Source organism: Phaenicophaeus curvirostris, chromosome 14 (genome assembly GCF_032191515.1).
Source record: "Phaenicophaeus curvirostris isolate KB17595 chromosome 14, BPBGC_Pcur_1.0, whole genome shotgun sequence".
NCBI classification, from domain to species: Eukaryota; Metazoa; Chordata; class Aves; order Cuculiformes; family Cuculidae; genus Phaenicophaeus; species Phaenicophaeus curvirostris.
The window spans coordinates 2,519,594-2,545,854 of NC_091405.1; the positions used below are offsets into that span (position 1 = coordinate 2,519,594).

General features: G+C 42.3%; 1 protein-coding gene across 1 annotated transcript in view; it reads left to right on the forward strand.

The window, feature by feature from the left end:
- The window catches only part of ADAMTS18 (ADAM metallopeptidase with thrombospondin type 1 motif 18), an 84,511-nt gene that overhangs the window by 32,302 nt on the left and 25,948 nt on the right, over positions 1-26,261 (forward strand). The window contains exons 4-15 of the mRNA XM_069868798.1: positions 3,068-3,267; positions 4,286-4,369; positions 5,226-5,385; positions 5,967-6,072; positions 10,458-10,595; positions 11,410-11,563; positions 12,577-12,672; positions 13,982-14,130; positions 17,726-17,898; positions 20,774-20,904; positions 21,053-21,176; positions 22,573-22,817. Of these exons, the coding sequence (XP_069724899.1) occupies positions 3,068-3,267; positions 4,286-4,369; positions 5,226-5,385; positions 5,967-6,072; positions 10,458-10,595; positions 11,410-11,563; positions 12,577-12,672; positions 13,982-14,130; positions 17,726-17,898; positions 20,774-20,904; positions 21,053-21,176; positions 22,573-22,817 (1,760 nt within the window). The remainder of the gene's footprint in view (positions 1-3,067; positions 3,268-4,285; positions 4,370-5,225; positions 5,386-5,966; positions 6,073-10,457; positions 10,596-11,409; positions 11,564-12,576; positions 12,673-13,981; positions 14,131-17,725; positions 17,899-20,773; positions 20,905-21,052; positions 21,177-22,572; positions 22,818-26,261) is intronic.

The window sequence follows — 26,261 nt, forward strand, 5'->3', positions numbered from 1 at the left end:
CCTGCTTCTGGGTACCAAAATGATACGCAGAGGTTTTCCTTGACAGACTTATCAGAATATATGCGCCTGTAATTGTATATGGATATCTATACCTTCACTAATTCCAGTCACAGCTATGAATTCTTCGCTGCATATTCAAGCAGGGCTTATGTTAAATGAAGAACATTCAATTAGCACGTGTGAGTTTAGTATAGCTGACTTAGTACATAGGTGATTTACAAATCATGCATTCACATAGGTGATTTACAAATCATTGCTTAGGAACTTGGTGTCAGAGGCACTGTTAGATTCTGATTAAGCAAGACAATATGTAATTACCTTAACCACGAAAGTCTTTCTATTCACATCCTGCAGCCTGTCACTTCATGCGATCTGTATTTGGGAGCTTTTTCTTCTTCCTCCTACTTCCCCCCCCCCCTTTCTTTTTAGTTTACTTTGTTTTCCTGGTTTCTTTCTGAGATCTATAGTCCTATCAGTTTGAAATTTTCAGCAAAATCCTATCTGGTCACCTCAAATAGAAAATAGAAGGTAGAGAGGCTCTGCAAAGGGATCTGAACAGGCTGGACTGCTGGGCTGAGACCAATGGCATGAGGTTTAACAAGGCCAAATGCCGGGTCCTGCACTTGGGGCACAACAACCCTGTGCAGTGCTACAGACTAGGAGAAATCTGGCTAGAAAGCTGCCTGGAGGAGAGGGACCTGGGGGTGTTGGTTGACAACCGACTGAATATGAGCCAGCAGTGGCCCAGGTGGCCAAGAAGGCCAATGGCATCTTGGCTTGGATCAGAAATGGTGTGACCAGCAGGTCCAGGGAGGTTATTCTCCCTCTCAGCACTGGTGAGACTGCGCCTTGAATCCTGTGTTCAGTTCTGGGCCCCTCACCACAAGAAGGATGTTGAGGCTCTGGAGCGAGTCCAGAGAAGAGCAACAAAGCTGGTGGGAGGGGCTGGAGAACAGGCCTTATGAGGAGCAGCTGAGAGAGCTGGGGGTGTTTAGCCTGGAGAAGAGGAGGCTGAGGGGAGACCTCATTGATCTCTACAACTACCTGAAAGGTGATTGTGGAGAGGAGGGAGCTGGGCTCTTCTCCCAAGTGGCAGGGGACAGGACAAGAGGGAATGGCCTCAAGCTCCACCTGGGGAGGTTTAGGCTGGACATCAGAAAAAAGAAAACTCAGTCATTGAGCACTGGCAGAGGCTGCCCAGGGAGGGGGTTGAGTCACCTTCCCTGGACGTGTTTAAAATACAGGTGGATGTGGCTCTCAGGGGCATGGTTTAGTGTTTGATAGGAATGGTTGGACTCAATGATCCTGGAGATCTTCTCCAACCTGGTGATTCTGTGATTCTGCAATTCTGTGAAAAGTAGCTTGTCTCACTTACCATAGAATCATGGAATGGTTTGGGTTGGAAGGGACCTTAAAGCCCACCCAGTTCCACTCCCTGCTATGGGCAGGGGCTACTCCCACTGGATCAAGTTGCTCCAAGCCTCATCCAACCTGGTCTTGAACACGTCCAGGGATGGAGCAGCCACAGCTTGCCTGAGCAACCTGGGCCAGGGCCTCCCACCCTTGCAGGGAAACATTTCTTCCTAAGATCTCATCTCAATCTCCTGTCTTTCAGCTGATAACTGTTCCCCCTCATCCTTTCCCTGCACTCCATGATAAAGAGCCCCTCCTCAGTTTTCCTGTAGGCATCTTTTAAAATTTCATATGCTGGCAATTTGTAAGCACGAGAAAACCCATTGAATTGTCTTTCAAACTCTTCTTCACAACCTGAATATTTGCAGATCATGAGACCTGGCTGGACTGTAGTCACTAAGTCTTGCTTTAGACATTGCTGCTGCTTTTGTTTCATTAGTAGCAGCAGAATTGATTCAAGGGCAAAACTCCACTGCTCTTGGATTTACAAGTCAAACACCATGCAATTGTGTTGCTTTTAAAACAGTACATGGAAACTGATGTGCCATGAACTGAGCGCTTCACTCTTGGGTGAGGCATGACTTAATGTCTTGTCATGCTTCCAGAAGACAAAGCTTCTTTCAGCCTGTAAAGGACAATTGTTTGTAAGGAGTGATACATTTTAAAATCTCACTAGTACAGTCGCTTGCAAAGTTAACAATTGTTCTGAATGCCTTAGTTCCTGTAAGCAAACCACCTGTGCATTCTACGGTATTCCTGGTTTCTCAGTTTGGCATGGAAGGAAGTAGCATCTGGTTTAGCTCTGTCATTGGAATAAGTTTCTGATGAGGCACAGGCAGGACTTTTTAAATCACCTGAGGCTCCCTCATTGCATCGTGTTACATCCTGAGTAAAAAAACCCTGACCCTATTGTTATCCAGGTAGTGTGTTAAAGCAGCCTTCGAGTTAATTCTCAGTGTAGGTTTACTGTAGGTTTATGCAAAAGAAGTGATAAATAACAGGAGCATTCTAGGATGTAGGATATTGATTTCTTTCCTATTCTCTGGCTCTCAAAAGAAATGGAGCAGAGAGCTACACAGGCACAGAGGGGAAAGTGCGCCCTGGCGCTGGGTATATCCCATGCCTGACATTGCCCGATACTATATAAATCCTTTCCCAGCAGGAATAACCGCAGTGGCACGTTCAATCAAAAACTAATGTCAATCACAGTAGCAAGCTGGCAGGAACCGTACACGTGGTGGGGGTCTACTCTCTGCACTGACAGCCGGTCTCTCTGGGGAAAGGGCTTTCACCAGCGGCTGTGTCAGAAGTGTGCGCCAAATGCCTCAGGAAGTTATCAAAAGGACAGGAAAAAATGTAGATACTCTTAAAAACTGTGTGTGTTTTTGCCACAGATGCTACCATTTTATTAGATTAATTCCTTATTTTAAACTGCTTATTCATAAACATACAAATGTGATTCTCCCTGTAGCCATCCTTCCCTCAGGAATGAATCGAATCTTTTTTAATAAATACACAAGAACTTAGCCATAAGTATTAAATCACATGCTGTAAAAATAATCTGGGGCTCGAAACCTGTGAGACTTCATTTTCTGATGAAATTGTCCATGGGTGATCTGAACCCTTTCCAAAACTGAGTTGTGTTTCCTATTAGATGCGCCAAAGCCACCCACAGAAGAGACATACATTCGCTCAGATGAGTATGGGACTTCTGCACGGTTCAAAAGATCATCTGCTAAAATTCAGAAAAATGGGAGTCTGAATGTTGAAACCCTTGTTGTGGCAGACAAAAAAATGTTGGAGAAACATGGCAAGGAGAATGTAACAACGTACATCTTAACAGTTATGAATATGGTAAGATGTGGTATAACTTAACGTTTGTGTTCCCTGTGCAATGTTGTTACCTCAGAGTAGGATTTTTTGTTAGGCAAATAGTGATGCCAGAAAGAACACAGGCACCTTACCCAAGCCTTTCTTCAGGCCTCATCTAGTGTATTAGTTAATAAGCTCTTTAGAAAAGCATCCCTAGATTATTAAAATCAGATTAAGATTACCTTTTACAAGGAACTGTAGTGACAGGACACGAGGGAATGGCTTTAAACTGGAAGGGGGAAGATTTGGATTAGACATTAGAAAGAAATTCTTCACAATGAAGGTGTTGAGGCCCTGGCCCAGGTTGCCCAGAGCACTGGTGGCTGCCCCATCCCTGGAGGGGTTCAAGGCCGGGTTGGATGGGGCTTGGAGCCCCTGATCCAGTGGGAGGTGTCCCTGCCCATAGCAGGGGTGGGACTGGATGGGCTTTAAGGTCTCTTCCAACCAAAACCATGCTATGATTCTACGATTATCACAGCTCTGGCAATGGTACTGTGGGGTAAAAAAAAATAAATGGGGAAATACTTAAAATGTTAAAATTTAAAATACTTGTTATGTAGTACAAAAAAGGCAGATACTCTGAAACTTTCATTTAGTATCATGAAGCTGACTCTGGTTTGTGTGATGTCTCTCCTTGAAAGAAAAATTTGTTTGAGAAAGCACAATTTTTTTTGAGAACAATAACTAGAATTGTGTTTCCTTTGTGACTTGTGCTCTTTAATTTTGTACTACACAACTTGAACTTTGAACTTGATTACTCTTGATCCAGAAGCCCAAGGACAGGACAAAGCTCGTCAAAATCAATAGGTTTTTTCAGTATGTGTAGTGGTTTGGGCCATAATACTTCTGCATTAAGCTCTTTAAATTAATCCTACCAGATATATAACTCCATTAATTTGAATTAAAAATTTAAACCCAAGGCAGTAACTTGATACTTATGTTTAGTCTGTTTAAAAAATGATGCATGTAGTTGATATTTCCTCTTCAATAATCACTGCAGGTCTCTAGTCTGTTTAAAGATGGAACAATTGGCAGTGATATAAACATCATCGTTGTGAGCCTTCTTCTTTTGGAACAAGAGCCTGTAAGTTGTGTTACAATTTGTATGTTGTATACTGCATTTGCTACTGCTCACAGGGACCTCTGGGTGTTCCCATGTTCTCTACGCGAACTTTCATTTGAGGATTCTTAAGACATAAAGCATGAGAAGATTAAAATCGCAAAATGCTCTAAACCCAGACTTTTTGCATTTCACTGCTTTACAGGTTTTGATACTAAAATCTTCATTTCATATAAGTGTTCTTTAGAAAACTGAAATGCTTCCAGTAAGATAAAACTTAACAATTTCCTGCATTTTCTTGAAAAGGAATGGGAAAAATACTTAAAACTATTGAAATAAATAAAAATACTATGGCCCGGGCTTTCCAGGATGTGTTGATCAGAAAGAAAAAAGAGTCAAAAGTCCCAAACTGCAGACAGCTTGTAACAAAAAGTGGGAGTTGGAGCCAATTATTTTGGTACAGGTGCTGAGACAAAAGAAGACAAAGGCTCTTCTGATGAGAAGAAATTTGTGATGAGTTGATCTACTTGGATAATGCTTTTCCTCCACAGAAAGCTCCAAATGCTTTAATCACAACTTTGAAAATGGTTTAGAGTTCCGCTTTATCAGGAACGAAACATATTTGCACACTGTAATTCCAACCGCTGACTTTGAAACTATATTTGTGTCTGGGCAGAGGCACGGTGTGATTTGACAATTAATAGATTTGCTCAGCACCTGAATTGGTCATCACAGACAGCTAAGGTGGGAAGATGTAAGTTTATGTAGAACAAATATGGAGAAGTAATTCCCTTTCCCCAAGCCAACTCTTATTTTTTTAATAACCTTTCTCAAGTACTGATGGAAGCTCCTTATTTCTGTGTCTGTGAAATACCTGCAGAGCGGATTATTGATTAACCACCATGCGGACCAGTCCCTGAACAGCTTCTGCCAGTGGCAGTCTGCTCTGGTTGGGAAGAACGGAAAGCGCCACGACCATGCCATCTTGCTCACGGGCTTTGATATCTGCTCCTGGAAAAATGAACCCTGTGATACTCTAGGTATGATATGAAAACACATCCTGAGAAACTCGTGCGTCGTAACAGCAGCATCTTGGTTCATAGACTCTGAAGTGTTTTAAAGTAAAGTTCATTTTTTGCACATTTTTTGTACTATTGTTATACATTGTCTTGGAAGAACCTAGAAGAAAAACAGTATTACTGGTATCGTTGCCCAGAAAAAGTGGCAGCATCAGCTATCTGACAACCTCCTTTTGGATTGTTGCCTCTTCAAGGAATATTTTTGATTTTGAGGCTATTTCTGGGTTTTTTTGTGACTATTTGCCCTTTTTGTGTGGGATTCCTTCCTAATCTGGGAGCAGTAAAGGCAGGATGGGGGGAGTAAAAAATAATCTTTACAAGTAGAGTGTGTTTTAGGAGGTTAGATTTGATTTATACTTTTTATGCAGGAGTCCCTTTATTGTCAAATAAAAGTCTGCTATAATTCTTCCATGATAAACCCGATGAAGTAGACAACCATCTTCATGCACCGCGATAGACTGGCTTTTTAGGACCATTGCAGATGATACATGTCTTTGGAATTCTGTAGAGGAACAAGCTGTTCTACTGCTTCCTTCCTTCAGGATTTGCACCCATCAGCGGCATGTGCAGCAAATACCGTAGCTGCACCATTAATGAAGATACAGGCCTTGGACTGGCTTTTACAATTGCTCATGAATCTGGACACAAGTAAGTTGTTTTTCATAAGTCTCACATGCTCCTTCTACAAATAAATATGTCAGTGAATGGACACAGCACCAGCTGTGGGGTCGTTTAGAGAGCTGTATGATTAGAATATAGAGAGCATCCAATTAATCATAGAATTATAGAATGATTTGGGTTGGAAGGGACCTTGAAGCCCATCGAGTTCCAATCCTCTGCCATGGGCAGGGACACCTCCCACTAGACTAGGCTGCTCAAAGCACCAACCAGCCTGGCCTTGAACACCTCCAGGGATGGAGCAGCCACAACTTCCCTGGGCAAACTAGGCCAGGGCCTCACCAACCTCATTGTGAAGAATTTCTTCCTAATGTCTAATCTAAATCTTCCACCTTCCAATTTGAAGTCATTCCCGTCATCCTGACACCACATGCCCTTGTAAAAAGCCCCTCCTCAGCTTTCCTGTAGCCCCTTTCAGTGCTGGAAGCCCACTATAAGGTCTCCTTGGAGCCTTCTGTTCTCTAGACTTAACAACCCCAACTCTCTCAGCCTGTCCTCGTATGGAAGGTGCTCCAAACAAGGTCTCACAAGAGAGGAATAGAGGGGCAGAATCCCCTCCCTTGCCCTGCTGGCCACATTTCTTTTGGCCGTCTGGGCTGTGAGTGCACATTGCTGGCTCGTGTCAAGCTTCTCATCAACCAGCACCCCCAAGTCCTTCTCCGCAGGGCAGCTCTCAGTCACGTCACGCCCCATCCTGTACTGAAACCACAGATTTCCCCGACCCAGGGGTAGGAACTTGCCCTTGGCCTTGTTGAACCTCATGAGGTTCACACAGGCCCATATCTCCAGGCTGTCCAGGTCTCTCTGGATGAGATCCCGTCCTTCTGTTCCTTAGTGCATTGGCCTTCATGAATAACATCATAAAAACAAGAGCTGTGGGATTTTTATTGATCCTGCTGCCAGTGGCAGAGGGACCTTATTCTGAGGGACCTTTATTCTGATACAGGTATCTCCCAAGTGTTGTTAATTAGATGGGAAACTACAGCCAATTTTAGCCAGAATCAAGCCTCTTTGCTCAGAGGTGTGTCCTTTAGCATGAAGTGGTGAATCACCTGCCCTGGGAGCTTTCCTTTTATTTTTGTGGGGGTTTTTTGGCATTTTATACATTCCAGGTGATAGCCAGAACAAACAGTAGAAGCTGACAATAATAACCTATAAGCTTCCTACACTGCTACCATGTTCTGGTAGACAAATCACTTCTTGTATCAGTGGGGTTCTCCAAAAAGAGAAGGGACACTGCAGCTTACAGTGCAGAGAGCTGATCAGAGTCTCCTAGAGGTACCTTTCCTGGAAGACCTGGTGTCTCACAGGATCTGGGAGACACTCATTCCATTCAACCTGTCCTGCTTTGTTCTCTCTACCTTTTTAATGAGTGATTTGTCTAAAAGCAACCTTTGTGGAGGTTTCTCCCTTCCTTTATCTGTATCCATTGGATTTTCATTTGTTTTCTAAGGTAATAAGACTGCAGTTTTCCTAAGAACCTGCTATCTCTCAAACAAAGCCAGTAATAATCTTCCATGGAGCTTCAGCCATTCTCTGAACTGTTGAATTCAATCTAAAGAAGATTATTAGGGTTTGCTTTCCTGCTTTTTCCCCCCCAGATAATTTTGAATTACTTTGTCACAGTGTTTTGCATGTGTTTGATTTTCAGCTTTAACATAGCTCAACTTTGAGTCTGTCCCACCACTGATGGCATAGAAGCAGAGTTTCTCTGTGTGGTACAAACCTGAAATCAAAGGTCCTATAAACCATGGGCACAGGATCTTTACTTTGAGCAGAAACATTGCAGCACAGAATATCTTTGAAAAGCAGTGGTGCTATATTCTGCTGTCTGGTCAAGGCGTGAATCCTTCCGATTCTGCATGACTGAACCCGGACTATTTAGTTTTCATTGTACAAATATGCTCCACAGTTCATCCTATGACCTCATGTCTACACGAGTGACCCTTTCACAGGTTTCTGTACATCTGAAGGGAAACAAAGAATTAAAAAGTAATCCAGCTACCAATGAATCTCGTGGGAATTGTGCCAATGCTTTCAATGGGACCAAATATGTAAAATATATATTGTTGGATCCTCCTGTCACACTAACGCACTTTCACTGACCTCAGTACATTTTTAATGCCCTTCCGTCAGTATTAGGAGAGAATGAATGCCCAGAGCTTATTTGTCAAGAATTATCCCCTTTAGTCTTTTAATGTCCTTACTTCTTGTTTATTTTCTTTTGGTTTGACAGATGATTCTTGGAAATTCTGTAATGTTTTTTTTTCTTCTTCACTGCTGCCTTTGATTCTTAGATTATTCAGCCTTTCTTTGGTATAGTTCCATCCACTGTCTAATGAAATGCATCCCATCTCCTGGAAGAAAGCTGTCCCAGATGTGTCCTTATTATCATTTGTTCATGTTCATGTTCCTGGGACTACCTAGCATGGGGCTTAAGACAACAGAACTCAGTCTTTGTGATACAGAGATTCCTGGAAGAAAGAAATCTGTGGCAACTCTGAAGGTGCTGAGGTCCACTGTGAATATTTTAAGCTCAGGATTTCATAGCAGGAGAATAATCATAGAATCATTTGGTTGGAAAAGACCTTTGAAATCATCAGGTCCATCCGTACCCATTCACTACTAAACCATATCCCCAAGCACCTCATCTACCCATGTCTTAAAGCCCTCCGGGGATGGGGTCTCAACCACCTCCATGGGCAGTCTCTGCCAGTGCCTGGGAACCCTTTCAGTTGAAGATATTTTTCCTCATATCCAGTTTTATGCCTCCTTTGGTGCAACTTGGGGCTGTTTCCTCTTGTCTTATCACTTGTTACTTGGGAGAAGGGACCAGCACTCACTTTGCTACAACCTCCCTTCAGGCAGTTGTAGATAGTGGTGAGGTCTCCCCTCAGTCTCCTCCAGCCTAAACAACCTCAGATCCCTTGGCTGCTCCTATTAAGCTTTGTTCTCCAGCCTCTTCCCCAGCTCCGCTGCCCTCTTCTAGATGCACTCCAGCCCCTCAATGTCCTTTTTTGTATTCTTCATATTGTTTACTGTATAGATTGCACTTGGTGATCCACTGAGTAGCTTCTCTTGTACAGTTTTATAGTTTTCTTTAAGCAGCTTGTGCTTTTACCTGGAAGAGTTCCTTCAGGAGCTCAGAGCCCCGTGTGCCATTGGGTGTAGAAACCATGGATTCTTGGGCTGCAACACATGTGAACAAAGTTAGTTTTTCATAAATGACTCTAAAACAGTAGCTCAGGTGGGACTTTTTGTCCATTTGTAGAAGGAGCCATATATTTTAGCAAGTTTGGAGCCATGACTGGTGGCAACACACGCAGTGACTGATGAGCCTGCAATGATTTATAGCAGTGAAGGATTGAGCCTAGTAAATTAGGTATTCCCCGCATGTGCACAGATTATTTTCATAAAGTCACCAATGTACTACAGTGTTAGAGTAACAAATTATGGCATTTCTATTCAAAACACATTGAAATTCACGGATGTCTTGTACAGGGAGTAAATATAAAACAGTGAAAGGAAAAACCTGAAAATTAGCTTTATTATAACCATAAGCGCCACATCATTTATCATTTTTAACATGTTTTTTATTATTGCTTATTACTTTTTATATTATCCTAACACCTCTCCTAGTGAAAGCAGGGCCTCCTGGTGCTCTAGACTGAGCAAAGCACCCAGTAAGAGGCAGTATTTCCACTAAAAAGGTTACATTGCAGACTAAGTGACAGTGGAAAACTAAGGTGAGGAAAAGAAAGTGATTTGCCTGAGATAATATAGAAAGTTAGTGTTCAAAATTAGAAAAAGAATCATATTTTTTATTCATATCTTGTGTTCTCTTCATTCCATCCCACTGCTGTTGTTACCGATTGAATGGAGTTGTGTAGTTCTTCCCTCTCATTATGTTCTTACAGCTGTGTAACACTGCTCCTTCCCTGGATCCTGATCTCCATGCCATTCCTGGTAACAGGCATTATGACTAGGCAAAGAAAGGCTCAGGCAGCACGCGTGTCTTAAGAGATAGATTTTATTTGATAGATTTATAGGCAACTACAGGTGTGACTGATCGTAAGATCCAGTACTTCTACCCATCTCACCACCAAACGTTTCTCCCTCAGGGAAGAGAAGTGGTCACACTGGAAAGCTTCTGGTCCAGTCGGCAGCTCAGATCCTTATGGGCCTAATTGTCATTTGTACGGTGCAGATGTTTCCATCCTTTTGGAATGAAAGGGAGGAAATCCTCATGGCCTGTGGAGTTCAAGCTGTTACCAGAAAGTGTTTATTCTGCCCCAAACTGTGCCTTACTTCTGTTTAATCCAGATTTTCATTCTCACACCTGGTTCTCTTTTCAGCTTTGGTATGATTCATGATGGAGAAGGAAATCCTTGTAGAAAAGCTGAGGGTAATATAATGTCTCCCACACTCACAGGAAACAATGGAGTGTTTTCTTGGTCTGTATGCAGCAGGCAGTATCTCAACAAGTTTCTCAGGTAGGTCGGATGTAAATTGGGGCTGGTGCTGGGGAATGTATCTTTGGTAACTGAGCTTGAACTCTTGAACAGGCATAAAAATTAGTTAAGTGTGAAATTCACCCCTTTGAAAACGTGCTCTAACCGTTGTACTACCCGGAGCCCACACACCTGGGTTGATGAAGCATAGAGGTGGTACGGCGCGTAAGTGTGCTGGTCCTGCCGTGTTTCCAAAGAGGGCATTTCACCCTCCATGAATATCCTGCTGTAATGCCTGGTGTATTGTTCTTTCCGAGGTATTCCTGTCAGCAGCCAGGTTTGTTAGGGACTTAGGCAGAGGTGAACACCAACGAGGGCAGACGCAGTGGTACCAAAGTCATTACTAACTGTAAATTAACAGCAGTGGCCTTTCTTGCTGGAGTCTTTCTCTTGACCTAGCTTGTGTCATGAGTAAGGACATTCTGTGGTTTTCATATACTGCTTCGGGGGGAAAAAGAGAAAGATGCCAATTGTTTCTACAGCATGTTGTAGGTATTCAGGGATGCTTTTAAAGGAACTGGTTTTCCGTCTGTGCTTAATGTCATCAGAGCTGCAGTCCTTCTCTGTACAACGTTCCTTTTGTTTGTCATACATAGGTAGCCTGGACATGAGTACTGAAAAATGCATAAGCAGTACTAAGGTCCAGATCCAGTACAGGCATTTGAGATGTTAGTTCCTTAGAGTGAAGATCAAGCGCTTAGTTCTGTAGATGTTACATGTTTTTGCTAGTCTGCAGCAAATTAAAATGTTTTGATATAAAGATCATAGCCATGATTAATATGCGTTCTCATTACAGTACAGCACAAGCTGCCTGCCTGATTGATGAGCCTAAGCAAACAGGACAGTATAAATACCCTGACAAACTGCCAGGGCAGATCTACGATGCTGATACCCAGTGTAAATGGCAATTTGGAATGAAAGCAAAACTGTGCAACCTCAGCTTTGTCAAGGTACCTCTTGATATACTTCTGAAAAGTTAAATTACCTTAGAGAGCAGCAGTGCACTAAATCAGTACAAATAACAGTGCTCTTCGGGGGCCTCGGCTGTTTCTCTACCTTATCTTGCTTGGCAATTTACTTTGAAGGTCCTGGCCTCTTTTGAGGAATATCACAATCCCAGAGGAGTTGCAGAAGGAAATGTGGCCTTGCCAGGAGTCATGAGGAGTGCAGTTGAGTGCATGAGCCCCCTGAGCCCCTGCCAGCTACGCCAGGGAAATTAGCAGGCAGTGGAGTCTTGATCAAAATGTGCGTGGGGGTCAGGAGGACTAAGGGGCTTGTGTTTTGTTTTACTCTTATGCATTGACAGTGAAGTCTGGAAAAGATCTAAAAGGTTATTTTAGAGCAATAAAAATGCAACTTATACCTTTGACTTTGTGTTGAAGGGTTAATTTAGATGAACCTGTTATTTTAGTGACTGCTGCTCTCCTTGCTGATCTCTTCGGAGAAGGCATTTCATTAAATAAGCTGGAGTGCTCATTCTGAAGTCTGGTCACTTGTACTCCTGTTATTGTCCTTGGAGGATTTTGGTTTATTTGATACCACATTTATCAGGTGATGGCAGCTGTATTTCTTCTGTAGCTAATGAACAAAGGGAGAGAGTGATCAGCACTGTGAAGAGATTGTGCTTTAGAAAATCTTCTCTCTTCAAAGTATCGTAGTCACTGTAGTCTTGTTGGAATTTTAACCTCAAATTTTTTAACACAGGTTTTGTTCTATTATAGTTTTATGCTCAGAATAGTTTAAAATATAGCTGGTGAAATGATGCGTAACCAAGGCGGTGACATACAGCGCCTGGCTGTGCTGTGAATTCTGCGTTCAGAAAAGGATTTATTTATACAACTTTTAAGGGAGCAAATGTGTTTTGCTTCTCACAAAATGGTCACAAAATCATTTGTTACTCACTCTAAACAGCAGGCAATAATGGGAATGATGAGTATTATAGTGGGTACTTTTGTCTTCTCAGGATATATGCAAATCTCTCTGGTGTCACAGAGTGGGCCATAGGTGCGAGACAAAGTTCATGCCAGCAGCAGAAGGAACAGCTTGTGGTCTCAGCATGGTAAGTCATTTTAGAAACAGGGCGAAATCATTCTAACTTGTTATAGTTAAGTAACAGTTGTTCAGTTCCCCCCAGATTTGCTGTCCTGGATTTCTGGATTGCTCTGTAAAATCTTGCTTTGCGATATGTACTGAGGACTGGTCCTCACCGTGGCACCCATCTCATGGTAGTGAGGGATGCCTCTCCCAGCCAGCTGTGGAACAAGAGCTATCTGCCCAATCTGAATCAGTAAGAAAAGCTATTAGTTGTAACAGAAGTTACAGGTTTCAAATTCCACCTGATATAAATGTTCCTTAAGCCATAATGTTTGCTATACAGACTAAGGCCGTCCTGCATATTATTATCAGTAATCACTCCTAATAAAGCATGGGTTGTTTTAGTTGAATCTTCTAGTTTAGACTCATTTGTAGTTACCTGAAATATTTTCTTTTTTGCTGTAGTGTTTCTTCCAGTAGAACATTGTTTGGTTTTCAAGTTACTGTCAAATGTTCTATTTCACTTTTTGTCTTTGTGCAGTATTTCATAATTAAATGATAAAAGGGAGAGTTTTTAGCAGAATGGTTTCAAATTACATGGGAAGTTTTGAAATTTTGACAGTACAGGATCACAGACTCATGGAATCATTAAGGTCGGAAAAGATCTCTAAGCTCATCCAGTCCAACCATCAGCCCAACCCCACCATGTCTGCTAATGTTCCGTAAGTGCCATGGCCACACAGTTTTTGAACCCATCCAGGGACGGAGACTCCACCACTGCCTTGGGCAGCCTCTGTCAGGGCTTCACCACTCAGTAAAGACATTTTTCCTGATATCCAGTCTAAACCTCCCCTGGCACAACTTGAGGCCATTTCCTCTCATCCTATGACCCATTACTTGGGAGGAGAGACCAGCACCCACCTCACTTCAACCTCCTTTCTGGGAGCTGCAGAGAATGATGAGGTCTCCCCTCAGCCTCCTTTTCTCCATGAATTAATGTAGATTTTGGGGGGAAGAGGAAGCCAAAAAGGTTCTTTCCAGGGAAACAGATTTAAAAATTTGCACCTCAGTGATCTTCAGCACGGAACTCATTGATCTTAGAGGTCTTTTATAACATTAATTATTCTATGAAATTTTAGGACATTACTTACCTGTCCCATTGTGTGGGTCGGTGTTGTTCAGAGTCGTTGTCCTGCTGTAAACCATCTTATTGACTTCAGTGGGTCACCTCATGTTTATTAGGGTTAAGCACTGGAGCTGTAAAATGCAGCTTTTTCTTTTTGCATCTGCTAGGTACCGTTAATTCTGTTGGGACATTGTCATTCTTTTGGCAGTGGTGTCGAAGAGGACAGTGTGTCAAATACGGGGATCATGGACCCAAGCCCATCAATGGCCAGTGGTCTGCCTGGTCGGAGTGGTCGGAGTGCACTCGCACTTGTGGAGGGGGGGTCACATATCAAGAAAGACACTGCAATAATCCAAAGTAAGACATAGATATGAAAAGGTATTGTTTTTCTACTAACTATTTAAGTGTTTAGAACATAAAAAACTGAGAGTGCATTTCTGTAGGGAAACAGTACATGTGAAAATGTTTCCAAGACCTTCTTTCATGTCTGGTGTAACCAGCCAGTGGTTGAAGGGCAGAAATATGTCGTGATACTGTGGCTGTCTGCAGACTGCTAGAGTCCTAGAACATCTACAGCCCAACGTGCTCAATTCGTTTGATAATACTAGAATTTATCAAATACCAAATGAAACGCCACACAGACTTATTTACATCTGATAATATAAAGGCAAAGGAAAAAGGTCTTGAAACCTATCCAAACTGCTGATGATATTGTATTATCCAGGATAATAAACCAAAAGTTCAAAGCCAATGTCCAAATGGTTGTAGACCAATGTCTTTGCATGTCTGTCATGTTCCTTGCATTTCTTTGTGTTCCACAGGTCAGCATAAAGTTGCTGAACCCTAGAATTGTATGCTAACTCAGGAAACATTGCTGGTATTTTCCTCTAATAATGTCTTATCACTGCAGTTACTATTCCTTACAGCGCTCTTTCCAAGTAGAAGTAAAGTATTATCAGACCAGCATTTTTCAAAATCCTCCATTCACTTCAACTTACAAGAAGAAAGGATTTCACTGTTCTGTTTCATACACAACTTCAACAGGCACAGACACATACTCTTCATTGCCCACAATAAAAACAGCATTTAAAGTGCAGTAATAAAAGCGGAGAAAATATGACAGCTCTTATGTGAGGCTGTAAAGAAGCCTCACACCTACTATACATCGCTGCAGTAATGACATCCACACTTCATATACTCTGTATAGGAACATGTGAGTTAGTTAAAGTAATCTTTATTACCCTCACTCAGTCAAACCAGTTTTTGCAGATCTGTAGCAGAGCCTTTTCTCAACCTCTTCTGTTGTTTCTCAGTGTATTTTGATAAGTAAAATTACTTGGATGGTTCCTTTATTAAACTATATAGCAAGGGAATGCAGGGACTCCATTACACATCACACGTGTATTTTGGTCATCTTATTTTTGGTCCCTGTTTTACCTGCTACAAATTTCTAGATATGCACATTGCTCTTTGCATTTATTCGTATACCTGCCTTGTGTGACAGAAGAATGCCCAGTAATGGAAATGTTTCTGTTTGCTGCACTGTTATAAGTGATAATGGTTTCATACAGTCTTCAGACAGCAGCTTTTTAATACAGAAAGTGTCTGTGACTGTAACATTATGTGTTTAAAACTTGCATTCAGAGTGATCTGCTTGTTCTAATTAAAGTAAGACTTGATGCAAGACTTGATATAACCAACTAAGACTTGAAACCAGAACCAGATCATGTTAATGCTAAATTTAATTGTATTGTGTTAGCGATAATTCAGTTAAAGCCAGGAGAAAATATAGCACTGTAAATCTCTCTGAGTTGGTGATGAGATGCCAGGACCATAAATAAGCCTCCACACCACAGTGTGTGAGTATCCAGGTAGCTGCATTCCCATGACAGCGCTCCTGTATAAATGTGGAATCATTAGAAAAATGATACTGTCCATTTTCAACGTTACACCACACAGAGTGGTTTATTACCCAGTCACTGTTCATTGTTCACTTCTATCACTGCACATAAACAAAGAATAACCATTCCTTTCTTTCTGAATTTCAGAAAATATTTCAGATGTTTATATATTTCAGTTTATATGTGTATATTATTTCATATGGAATGTATTTATTTCACTTGTACTAATCCAGATTTGTGGGGGAGCTGATGTTTATTTTGCTCAAAAGCTTATTAGACAATTTTGGCTAGCAAAATTTTGAGAATGACGAAGAATAACAGGTATTTCTGTAAGAGATGAGGAGAATGGATGGGCATCTCTGGAGGTGTTCAAGGCCAGGTTGGATGGGGCCTTGGGCAGCATGATCTAGTGGGAGGTGTCCCTGCCTGTGGCAGGGGATTGGAACTATTGATCTTTAAGGTTCCTTCCAACACAAAATATTCTACAATTCTATGATTCTATGACTTTAAAATAAGGTTTTAAAAGGAGTCCATTTTTCAAAGTGACTTCTTAGAAATGTCAAGGGAGATTTCTAGGGTTCCAGTGTGTTTGAGGGTGAACACAAGCTTCTTGTGAAAATCCCATTACCTGTGTTTGTATGTGAAATTCTGGCAAACAATATCCAGCCAAGGCAGTTCCCTTTCTCTGGACAATTCTGACAGACCTTGTGATAACAGCAGTCAGCCCTGGGCACGGCTGCTGGATAACCACTGGAGCTGTGTATGAATCCATCCCATCAAACACTGCTGGAGTTCAGCTGTGGAACACAAAGCTGTGCACATTTGCCAAAACCATTACGTTTCAGTAAATTGTAAATTCTTCACAATGAGGGTGGGAGGCACTGGCACAGAGGAGCCCAGAGAAGCAGTGGCTGCTCCATCCCTGGAGATATTCAAGGCCAAGTCGGATGTGGCTTTGAGCCCCCTGATCCAGTGGGAGATGTTGCTGCTCAGGGCAGGGGGTTGGAACTGGGTGAGCTTTAAGGTCCCTTCCAACCCAACCATTCTGTGATTGTCACAGTGCAGTTTCCTGGGTCTAGCTTTCATACATCACAACATTTTACAATTGTGGTACTTTTCTAAGATAGAAATAGGTTATGTATTTCAATAGTTTAGTTGGGAACGAACCTGAAGAATGCCCAAGAGATATACATTAATGCCTAAATCATTTCTGTGGGAGTGCATCCTACCCACCTCACAATAGCACATTGTTCAGTAGGAGCAGAATGGTGTTCAGGCATGTTATGCAGTCACAAGGCATCACAAATGCTTGAACACATCTTTACAATCTTTTGTGTGCAATAACTGTACAGTGATTGCAGACTGATGTAAGCAATGAAGTACTGTGCAACTGCAAAAACATCAGAAAATCCCCATGTAGATCCATAAGGAACACAAAAGCGAGTGAATGCATTTCTCAGCAGCTTGAGAGAACCCTCAGTCACTTTAGAAAGAGCAAGGCTGATATTTTACATTGTTTTACAGTTGTGTGCATAGACCAGATAGTTAAAACCTGTTATTCTGATAACGTATTGGCAACTTAATAGAGTATGATATTTTATTTCTGGCCAGGATTAAGGGAAATGCGCAGGTAAGGCTTGCTGAAGTGGATGTGACATGTTTAAAGTTGTGATCAGTGTTGTGTTATCCTTCATTAACTCGTATTGCAATAAGTAATTCTTTGCACATGTTCATTCCTGGGTTACACCAGAGTAAAAATAGCTGAATAACCAGATTGAAACCAGCCAATACAACGTAGCCCTATAAATTTAAATTAGCGAAAACATGACTCACCTCTAGATGGTTGCATCTTTGCTGAGTTTGCACTGATCCGAGTAGATAATTCATGGCAACTGCTCTGCGTGGATTTAGAAACCATGAAAATTAATGGCCCGTATAAGAAATACTGATCTCCTAAGATATTATGCCCTCTCCTTTTCCATGTTAATACACGTGTATCAGGCTGATTGTACTAAAAGGTTTTGCAAAAGACACTTTTTCTGTTTTTTTAGGCCCCAGTATGGTGGCAAATTCTGCCAAGGTTCCAGTCGTATTTACCAACTTTGTAATAATCAGCTGTGCCCAGCGAATAGTTTGGACTTCCGTGCCCAACAGTGTGCAGAGTACAACAGCAAACCCTTCCGTGGATGGTACTACAAATGGAAGCCCTACACTAAAGTGGAAGGTAATTATGCCATGGCTCTGATGGACACAGGCAATTGGAGGAAGTGAGCTGTAATTGATAATTCATCCATATTCTTTGGGCAAATATCACCCTGATGTAGGCAAAGAGAAATTCAGTTGTCTTGTTTGAGCTGTGTTTGATTTCTAGCATAGTTGAATCCAGCCTCGGGTGCAATACTGCCTGTATGAACATGCAGAATTGAACTTGATTGTGAATCTAAATCTTTGCATGACTCCCTGACTGCTGCTGCCCTTCTTTTTCATTTTATATTACATATCTGTGAGCGTGAAAACAGAACAAAACCATTTCCCTGGATTTTTCAGCATGGGAAATGCAAGCTCCCACAAAAGCACTACGAGAATCTTCCTTCCTTTGGAATGTTCTCAGATTTCCAAACGTAACAATAAATCAACCTTTTGACTTTGCTGCTGCTGTAGGCCCATGAGAATTGCAAAAACAAACAATATACTGGCACACAGTTTTTAAAGACATCTTTTACTAAGAGATCTTGATAAAGTTCAGGTCTCAATATTTCTTTTCTTTTGTACAAAGTTTATTTTTACTTTATGCATTTTAATTTTGTGAATATTTTGAATCAGTGTTCATTTTTATCAGATGGAACACAGCATGTAGCTGCAGTTGCTACTTGAATGAAAGTGGTTGTGGCTGGTTCTGTTCAATACCTTTATCTGTGATCTGGACAAGGAGATTGAGTGCTCTCTCGGTCAGTTTGCAGAAGACACCAAGTTGGGTGGGAGTGCTGATCTGCTGGAGGGCAGGAAGGCTCTGCAGAGGGATCTGGACAGGTTGGATCCATGGGCTGAGGCCAACAGGATGCTGTTCAACAAGGCCACGTGCCAGGTCCTGCATATTGTTCACAACAACCCCAGTCTTGGGGAAGAGTGGCTGTAAAGCTGCCCAGTGGCAAAGGACCTGGGGGTGCTGGTCAGCAGTGGCTGAACATGAGCTAGCAGTAGCCCAGGTGGCCAAGAAGGCCAACAGCATCTGGCTTGGATCAGCCATGGGGTGGCCAACTGCCAGTTCGAGCAGGGAAGGGATCATCCCCCTGTACTCAGCGCTGGGGAGGCCACACCTCAAACCCTGGGTTCAGTTCTGGGTACCTTGTTCCAAGAAAGACATTGAGGGGCTGGAGCATGTCCAGAGAAGGGGAACGGAGCTGGGGAAGGGGCTGGAGCCCAGGGGTTCTAGGAGTGGCTGAGGGAGCTGGGGCTGTTCAGTCTGGAGAAGAGGAGGCTGAGAGGAGACCTCATCGCTCTGCAGCTCCTGGAAAGGAGGTTGTGGTGAGGGGGGTGTTTGTCCTTTCTCCCAAGCAACAAGAGGCCTCATGTTGTGGCAGTGGAGGTTCAGGAGATGTTTCTTCACAGAAAGGGTTGTCAGGCACAGGAGGAGGCTGCCCAAGGCAGTGGTAGAGTCACCATCTCTGGAGGTGTTTAAAAGCCATATGGATGTGGTGCTTAGGGACACGGTTTAGGGGTGGAGTTGGCAGTGTTGGGTTTGCGGTTGGACTCAGTGATCTTAAATTTTTTTCCAACCTAAATGATCCTGTGATTCAACTGTGGCACATTGGACCTGCTTCAGCTCTGCACTGTAGCTCTCAGCACCTGTACCCATTTGTTTTTCTTGATTATAACCATATAATAAGAATTAATTATAACCATATGATAAGAATGGTTGGACTCGATGATCCTGGAGGTCTTTTCCAACCTAGTGATTCTGTGATTCTGTCATAATTATGTGCATATATGGACACATACACATCTGTGTAACTTTCATTCGTAGGCTGACTATATTTTCTTCTAAAGACTGCAGACATTTCCATGTGTTTAGAAACCTGTGTCCTAACAGCCATTAAAGACAGAGGAAAGGGGAAATAAGGCTTCACAGCATGTTACATGGGATGGTATACGACAGGGAGAATAATACATAGAAAATAAGACAGCCTACATTAGTTTAAAATGCATTCAGTAAAAGAAATAAAAGCTTAAAATTAGGGGCAAAGGGCATAATTTTTAAAAGTAAGATGTCCCCGAATGACTCTGAACTTGCCTGTCCTTGCTTTCCTGGCTGCTTTTCACATCCCCCTAAGATCTGCATTTCTACTCCTGAAAACATGATCTGGCTTTCAAAATTGCTACAGATGCCTTGCCTCTGTCAAAAGTGCTTTTGAAAATCCAGCTCTTATATAAGAACACAAGGATACTATTTTAGATCCAATTTCATGTCCTTCAAAATTTTGCTATGCTGTTTTCTTTGTTGCTCCATTTGGATTTAAATTATGCTTTTCAGCAATTGTGACAAATATTTCCAACTGCAGGACTGGTTTTGTCCACACAGACATCATCATCCATTTGTAAGCAAAACATACAGCCATGGAGAAGAAGAAATTTGATTCGGGTGGGGGTTTTTTTAGAGGAAAAGCACTTTTGTCAGGGGAAAATCTGGCCCTTGTCCTCGCTCTTGGCTGAACCATTTGTGCCATCTTACATCTTTTTAAAGTTTTAGCTAAAAATTAAATAAAATTACTACAATCTCCTATTTCTCTTAATAAAATAGGAAATTTGAAACTGTGGATGATCTAATGCAATATGGGTGTTTTCATGATGGGCTTGAATTTTTAGTTGTTTGTGTGGAGAGTCAAACCCACATGTTCTTTTAAAACAGCATCATATAAGCTACTATATTTGGCTCTATTTCTGCCCATCTGAGGTCCTGATATGTCACCACACATATCCCTGTAGCTTGTCACCTAGGGTGTAGGCAAAAAAAGTATCAGGGTGCTTTTTTTTTTATGAAACAAACCTGTGCTGCAGGTGTGCTGATACTTTCTTGTTTTGTTGTTTTGTTCCCCGCGCAGAGGAGGACAGATGTAAATTGTACTGCACAGCTGAAGACTTTGACTTTTTCTTTGCCATGTCCAGCAAAGTGAAGGATGGAACTCTGTGTTCTCCAAATAAATATGATGTTTGCATTGATGGGATATGTGAAGTAAGAGAAAATTCAGTTTCTTACAATCTTAATGTCTGTCTCTCTTTATTTTTTTAAAAACTGGACAATTGACTCCTTTATGGAAAATGCAGCTGTTTCTTCACATTCCCTTGTGTCTGAGTCCTTCACTTGTGCCTTTTGGTTGCAGCAAGTAGGGTGTGATCATGGACTTGGTTCCAAAGCTGTATTGGATGCTTGTGGAGTTTGTAAAGGAGATAATTCAACATGCAAGTTCTTTAAAGGCCAATACTTGATCCAGCACAAAGCTAATGGTAAGGAAAGCTGTTCCACATGATCATCAACTCATTGCTCTGCCGTATGTAATGTATATGACTCCTTGCTCATTAGGGCAGTGGCTAGAAGTCCAGATGCGAACTGAATTTCACAGGGAGAGTGAGAGGAGAGTTCACAGTTCTCCTGTTTCTTGGTAACAAGAAAACTATGAGCATAAGTCTTGGTTAGGTAATTTGCAAGCATTCCTCTTGTTTTTAAGCCACATTTTCCCTTTATGTGTGAATTTCCTCTTAGGAGAGATTTTAGGATTCAGAGAAGTGAAAAAATAGCTGTCAACAGCTCTGCCTGGGATGGGACTGTAGAAGATCTAAAAAGTGATGCACAGCATAATGCCAAACACGATAGTATTTCCATGTCCAGTTACGACTTAAGTTGACTGGAAGCTGTCCAGCTGGTTGAATGGATGATCCGGTCACTGGGAGGAGGAATTTTCTTTAGCAGACTGTCAGAGGCTTCTTGCGAAATAATCTCACTCTATCTCAGCTTCTCAGGCACAAAATACAGATGGCATTTCTTCACCCGTGGGGGTATGTTGTGGATCCGTTTACTGTTGTTCAAAAGACATGTAAATACTACAGTCGTATGGGCCAGGAAATTGTATAGGATACGGTAACATAGAGATATAGTGCTAGAAAAATAACCTGGACTGGACGCTCTGCAAAACAGCTGCATGTGGAGTGTGTTTGGGATGGCCAGCCGTGTCTCATCTGACTGTAGAATGAGTAAGCATCGTGCAGTGGCTCATGGCAGCGAGATGCAGTGGTGCACAGGGCTTGGTGACAGCCTTCTGCGTCCCAGGATGTTGCACCTCACAAACCTTGCTCACCGCCTACAAGACAGTTGGGGAGGGGCCAGGTTGTACAGAGCAGTGGTGGCTGCTCCATCCCTGGAGGGGTTCAAGGCCAGGTTGGATGGGGCTTGGAGCCTCTGATCCAGTGGGAGGTGTCCCTGCCCATGGCAGGGGATGGGAATGGATGGCCTTTAAGGTCCCTTCCAACCCAAACCATTCTATGATTCTAAGATGCACTTCCAACTGCTGCAGGGAAATACAGGGAAAACCTGGTAAAACAGTTACAGCAAAACTATCATTAGTCTGTTCTGCATTTTTTAAGGCAAACTTGCTTTTTCTTGTCTTTAATCACAAAGAAAAATTCCAGGAATTGAAATACCTCTGAGTTACTTTTATTACAGGCCGCGTATAGGGGCTAAGATCAGAACTGGTTTCTCCTCATGAAAACAAAGTAGCTGTGGTTGATGAGAACAGCTGTCTTCAGTATCGCTTAATCTGCAGAAATGTCAAATAGGTCTAAAAATGATAAGCCGTCTCTATCTGTATGGCAGTTGCAAAAATGTCACTCCCTTCTTTCATTTCAGACTACTATGTGGTGGTGACCGTTCCGGCAGGAGCACGCAGTATACATCTCCAGGAGATGCACGTCTCCACCAGCTACCTTGCCGTGCGCAACCTCAGTAGGAAGTACTATCTAACGGGAGACTGGACAATCGACTGGCCGGGAAAGTTCTTTTTTGCTGGGACAGTTTTTGATTATCAACGCTCTTTTAACCATCTGGAGAGTCTATATGCAGCAGGACCGACTAATGAGACGCTGGTCTTTGAAGTAAGCTTTCTTCTGTTTATTCTCCCCTTGATGTCTATTAAAGAATTGGTAACGACAGCTTCAGCTCTGCACTATAGCTCTCAGCAAGACTAAAGAATACTGTTGTGTCACGATAGTATTCAGACTTCACTGTGTGGTCACGCCAGATTGAGAGGCCTTTCACCAGTTTAGCAAGGGCTGAAGTCTAGTAAACTGTCACAAATGCAGTGAAAAGGGAGGTGCACAAAATACACCAGATATGACCATAGATCATTATCTATGATTAATGATTTGTGATTCAGATATGATCATAGATCATTTATTTATTATAGAACACATGACCATGGATCATTATTTCTCAGCTGCTGCTGATGGGAATAGAGCTTTTAAACACATCCCATAATGGCGCACAATAAAATTCAGTGATGCAAAAATTAGATCTGACATTATGGCAAGGCTTAATGGTAACAGTTTGAAAGAACGTGTCTGCAACTGCAGGTGCATGTAGCAATTGTTACATCTGCCTTGGGACACAGCTGGTCAAGGTACCACAGTGGCTCCTGTGTAATTCCTGTTGATTCAATTTTATTGACTATAGCATCTAAAATAATGAATTTGATATATGTTTATCTCCCAGCACATTTGTATCCCCTGCTCTGCAGGATTTCTTGTGTTGAAACTTGGATAGAAGGTAACTTTAGTACCTGGGTGGTTCATTCCAGTGCTACATTTTTGAAATTCACCACTAATGCCTCTGTTTGAACGAAAATATCTTTCTACATTAGGTTACTAGATTTTCTTTCACAATGCATCAGAACTTCTTTGCACCTTTCACATCTGCGCATCCTTCCAGTGATTAAAGGAGGCCTATAGGAAAGCTGGGGTGGGGCTTTTGATCAGGGAGGGCAGGGATAGGTCGAGGAGGACAGTTTTCAACTGGAAGAGGGAGAATTGAGATGAGATCTTAGGAAGAAACGTTTTCCTGTGTGTTTGTGGAGGCCCTGGCCCAGGTTGCCCAGAGCAGCGGTGGCTGCCCCATCCCTGGAGGGGTTCAAGGCCAGGTTGGATAGGGCTTGGAGCCCCTGATCCAGCAGGGAGTGGAACTGGATGGGCTTTAATGTCCCTTCCAACCCAAACCGTTCTCTGATTCTATAATTCTACCTGAGGGTCAATGTTGGCTGACTCGCCAAAGTCTTCACTCCCTGGTAGCTACATCTACAACTACCTGAAAGGTGGTTGTGGAGAGGAGGGAGCTGGGGTCTTCTCCCAAGTGACAGGGCACAGGACAAGAGGGAATGGCCTCAAGCTCCACCAGGGGAGGTTTAGGCTGGACATCAGAAAAAAGAAAACTCAGTCATTGAGCACTGGCAGAGGCTGCCCAGGGAGGGGGTTGAGTCACCTTCCCTGCAGGGGTTTAAGGGACCTGTGGACAAGGTGCTGAGGCACATGGTTTGGTGCTTGATAGGAATGGTTGGACTTGATGATCCGGTGGGTCTTTTCCAACCTGGTGATTCTATGATTCTGTGATCAGTTTGCCTGCTTTGCTTGAAAGCTCTGTAAATCCTTGGCTGTGTAACTCGTCTGCTCTGTCCATTTTGATGAATCCTCCCATGTGAGAAGGAAGGAGCCCTTCCCAGAAGGGATTCACTTCCTCCCGACATCTCCCAGCAATACTCCTGTCCGCTCACTATCCAACACAGAACTTCCTCTGTGTGCCCTTGGGCAACGTGACAGTGAGTGCTGAGCTGGTCCCTGAGGCAGCACCCAGCGGCTCTTCAGTTCTAGAACACGGTAACTGAAAACCGCGCTCTGCAGCTGAGCAGGAACAGTTAGCTGAGAACTCTGCACCCCGTCTGCCTCACGCAGCTTTGTTCTGTCAAACTAAGAAACACAGCAAGTACTGACTGGGAGGTGGAATGGAGTCTTCCAGGATTGTTTAAACATTCGCAATTATTCAACAAGGTTTTATTTGGAATTCTGGGGAGCCTCACTGCTGTTCATACTGAGTAATGTACTGAAACGGAGCTTAAGGAACTACTGAAGTTCATGGAGCATGAACGCATGTTACTGTACTGCAGGGTGAACACATGGTTTAGGACGGACAGCGTGCATGGGCTAAGGGTGTGTATTTTCACAAATCACTATCACTATTTGCAGTGTCTTTCCAAAATATTCTTTCTCAGCTGAAGGATTTTCATGTGGGGTACCTATGTTAATAGGGATGCCAAGGCACAGTGTGCTCTGCAAGTTACAGGCACGCTTCCTCACCTGGCAGTTGTCTCCAGAATAGCCTTACAGCAGAGAAGCAAGCACACTTATAAAGACTATGAAATGTTAAACTGAACTCTCAGGAATCTTATTTGTTATAATACAAACTAGATTGAACTGCATTATTATAGTGCTAGAGTATGCATAATAAATCTCCTGCAAGGCGACTCACTTGGCTGCAAATCCTGCGCATGCTTTGCAGAATAAAGATTAAAGGTAAAAATTGTTTTGCCAAATCACACTTCTATTTTCATCCTATCAAATAATACTAAACAATTTTATTAAGATTTAACATTTAACTGGAGGCTATTGCTCCTGTGAGAGCTTATTTAAACTTCCCTTGTATTTTTATTGCAATACCTACACCACTGGCATTGGTAATGAGGGATTCTAACGACTGCAAACGATACAGCTATGTATTCCCCAATTACAGATATCTATGAGCCGTAGGTAGGGTTTTTTCCCCTTCAGTAATTTAAACAACATTCAACAAGCAGAATTCTGAAAATAACGCAGAATCAGGTGTGTTCAGGGCTGCATTACTTAAGATTTACTGATAACTCTAAGCAGCAAAAATGCCGATGAAAACCAAAGAAATATGTTTTTATGAGGAAATACACATATTGCTGAAGATCTGTTTGCACTAGTAATAATGAACTGAATCCTACTGCAATGATAAATGCCAGAAACTGAGAGAAGGATGAAAAAAAGGAATATTTAAGTATACAATATGGTGGCTTTGCTTTTATTTTCATCTTCAGCTGTAATTTTCAGAGTAGCATATAAAAAAAGGCCTGCCAGCAATTCTTTATCCAAATAAGCTGGTTTTCAGTAAGTAAAGGCTTTCCAGGGCTTGGACCTGAACTCTTTCCTGTGATGTGTAGCTATTTTTTTCTTCATTTTTTAATTAGGTTGGATTAAAAAAAAATTGAATGCTTACATTTTAGATCAGTGGGTTTTTTTCCAGAATTTAGTGTGAGCTCTTGTAAAAGTGCACATTGTAAGTACTGAAAAACTGAATCAATTGGATGCATAAATACAGGGATTTTATTATTCAGCTATGCAGACACTATAAGGGTTTGTAGGTCTATTTATTGCAGTTCCAGAGTGATCTGAAAGACAGATGAACACAGCTTGTGCCTGTTGAATTGTGTGGTCACAGTTTTGGTAGACGTTTCGGTGGTGACTCAAGTGGTG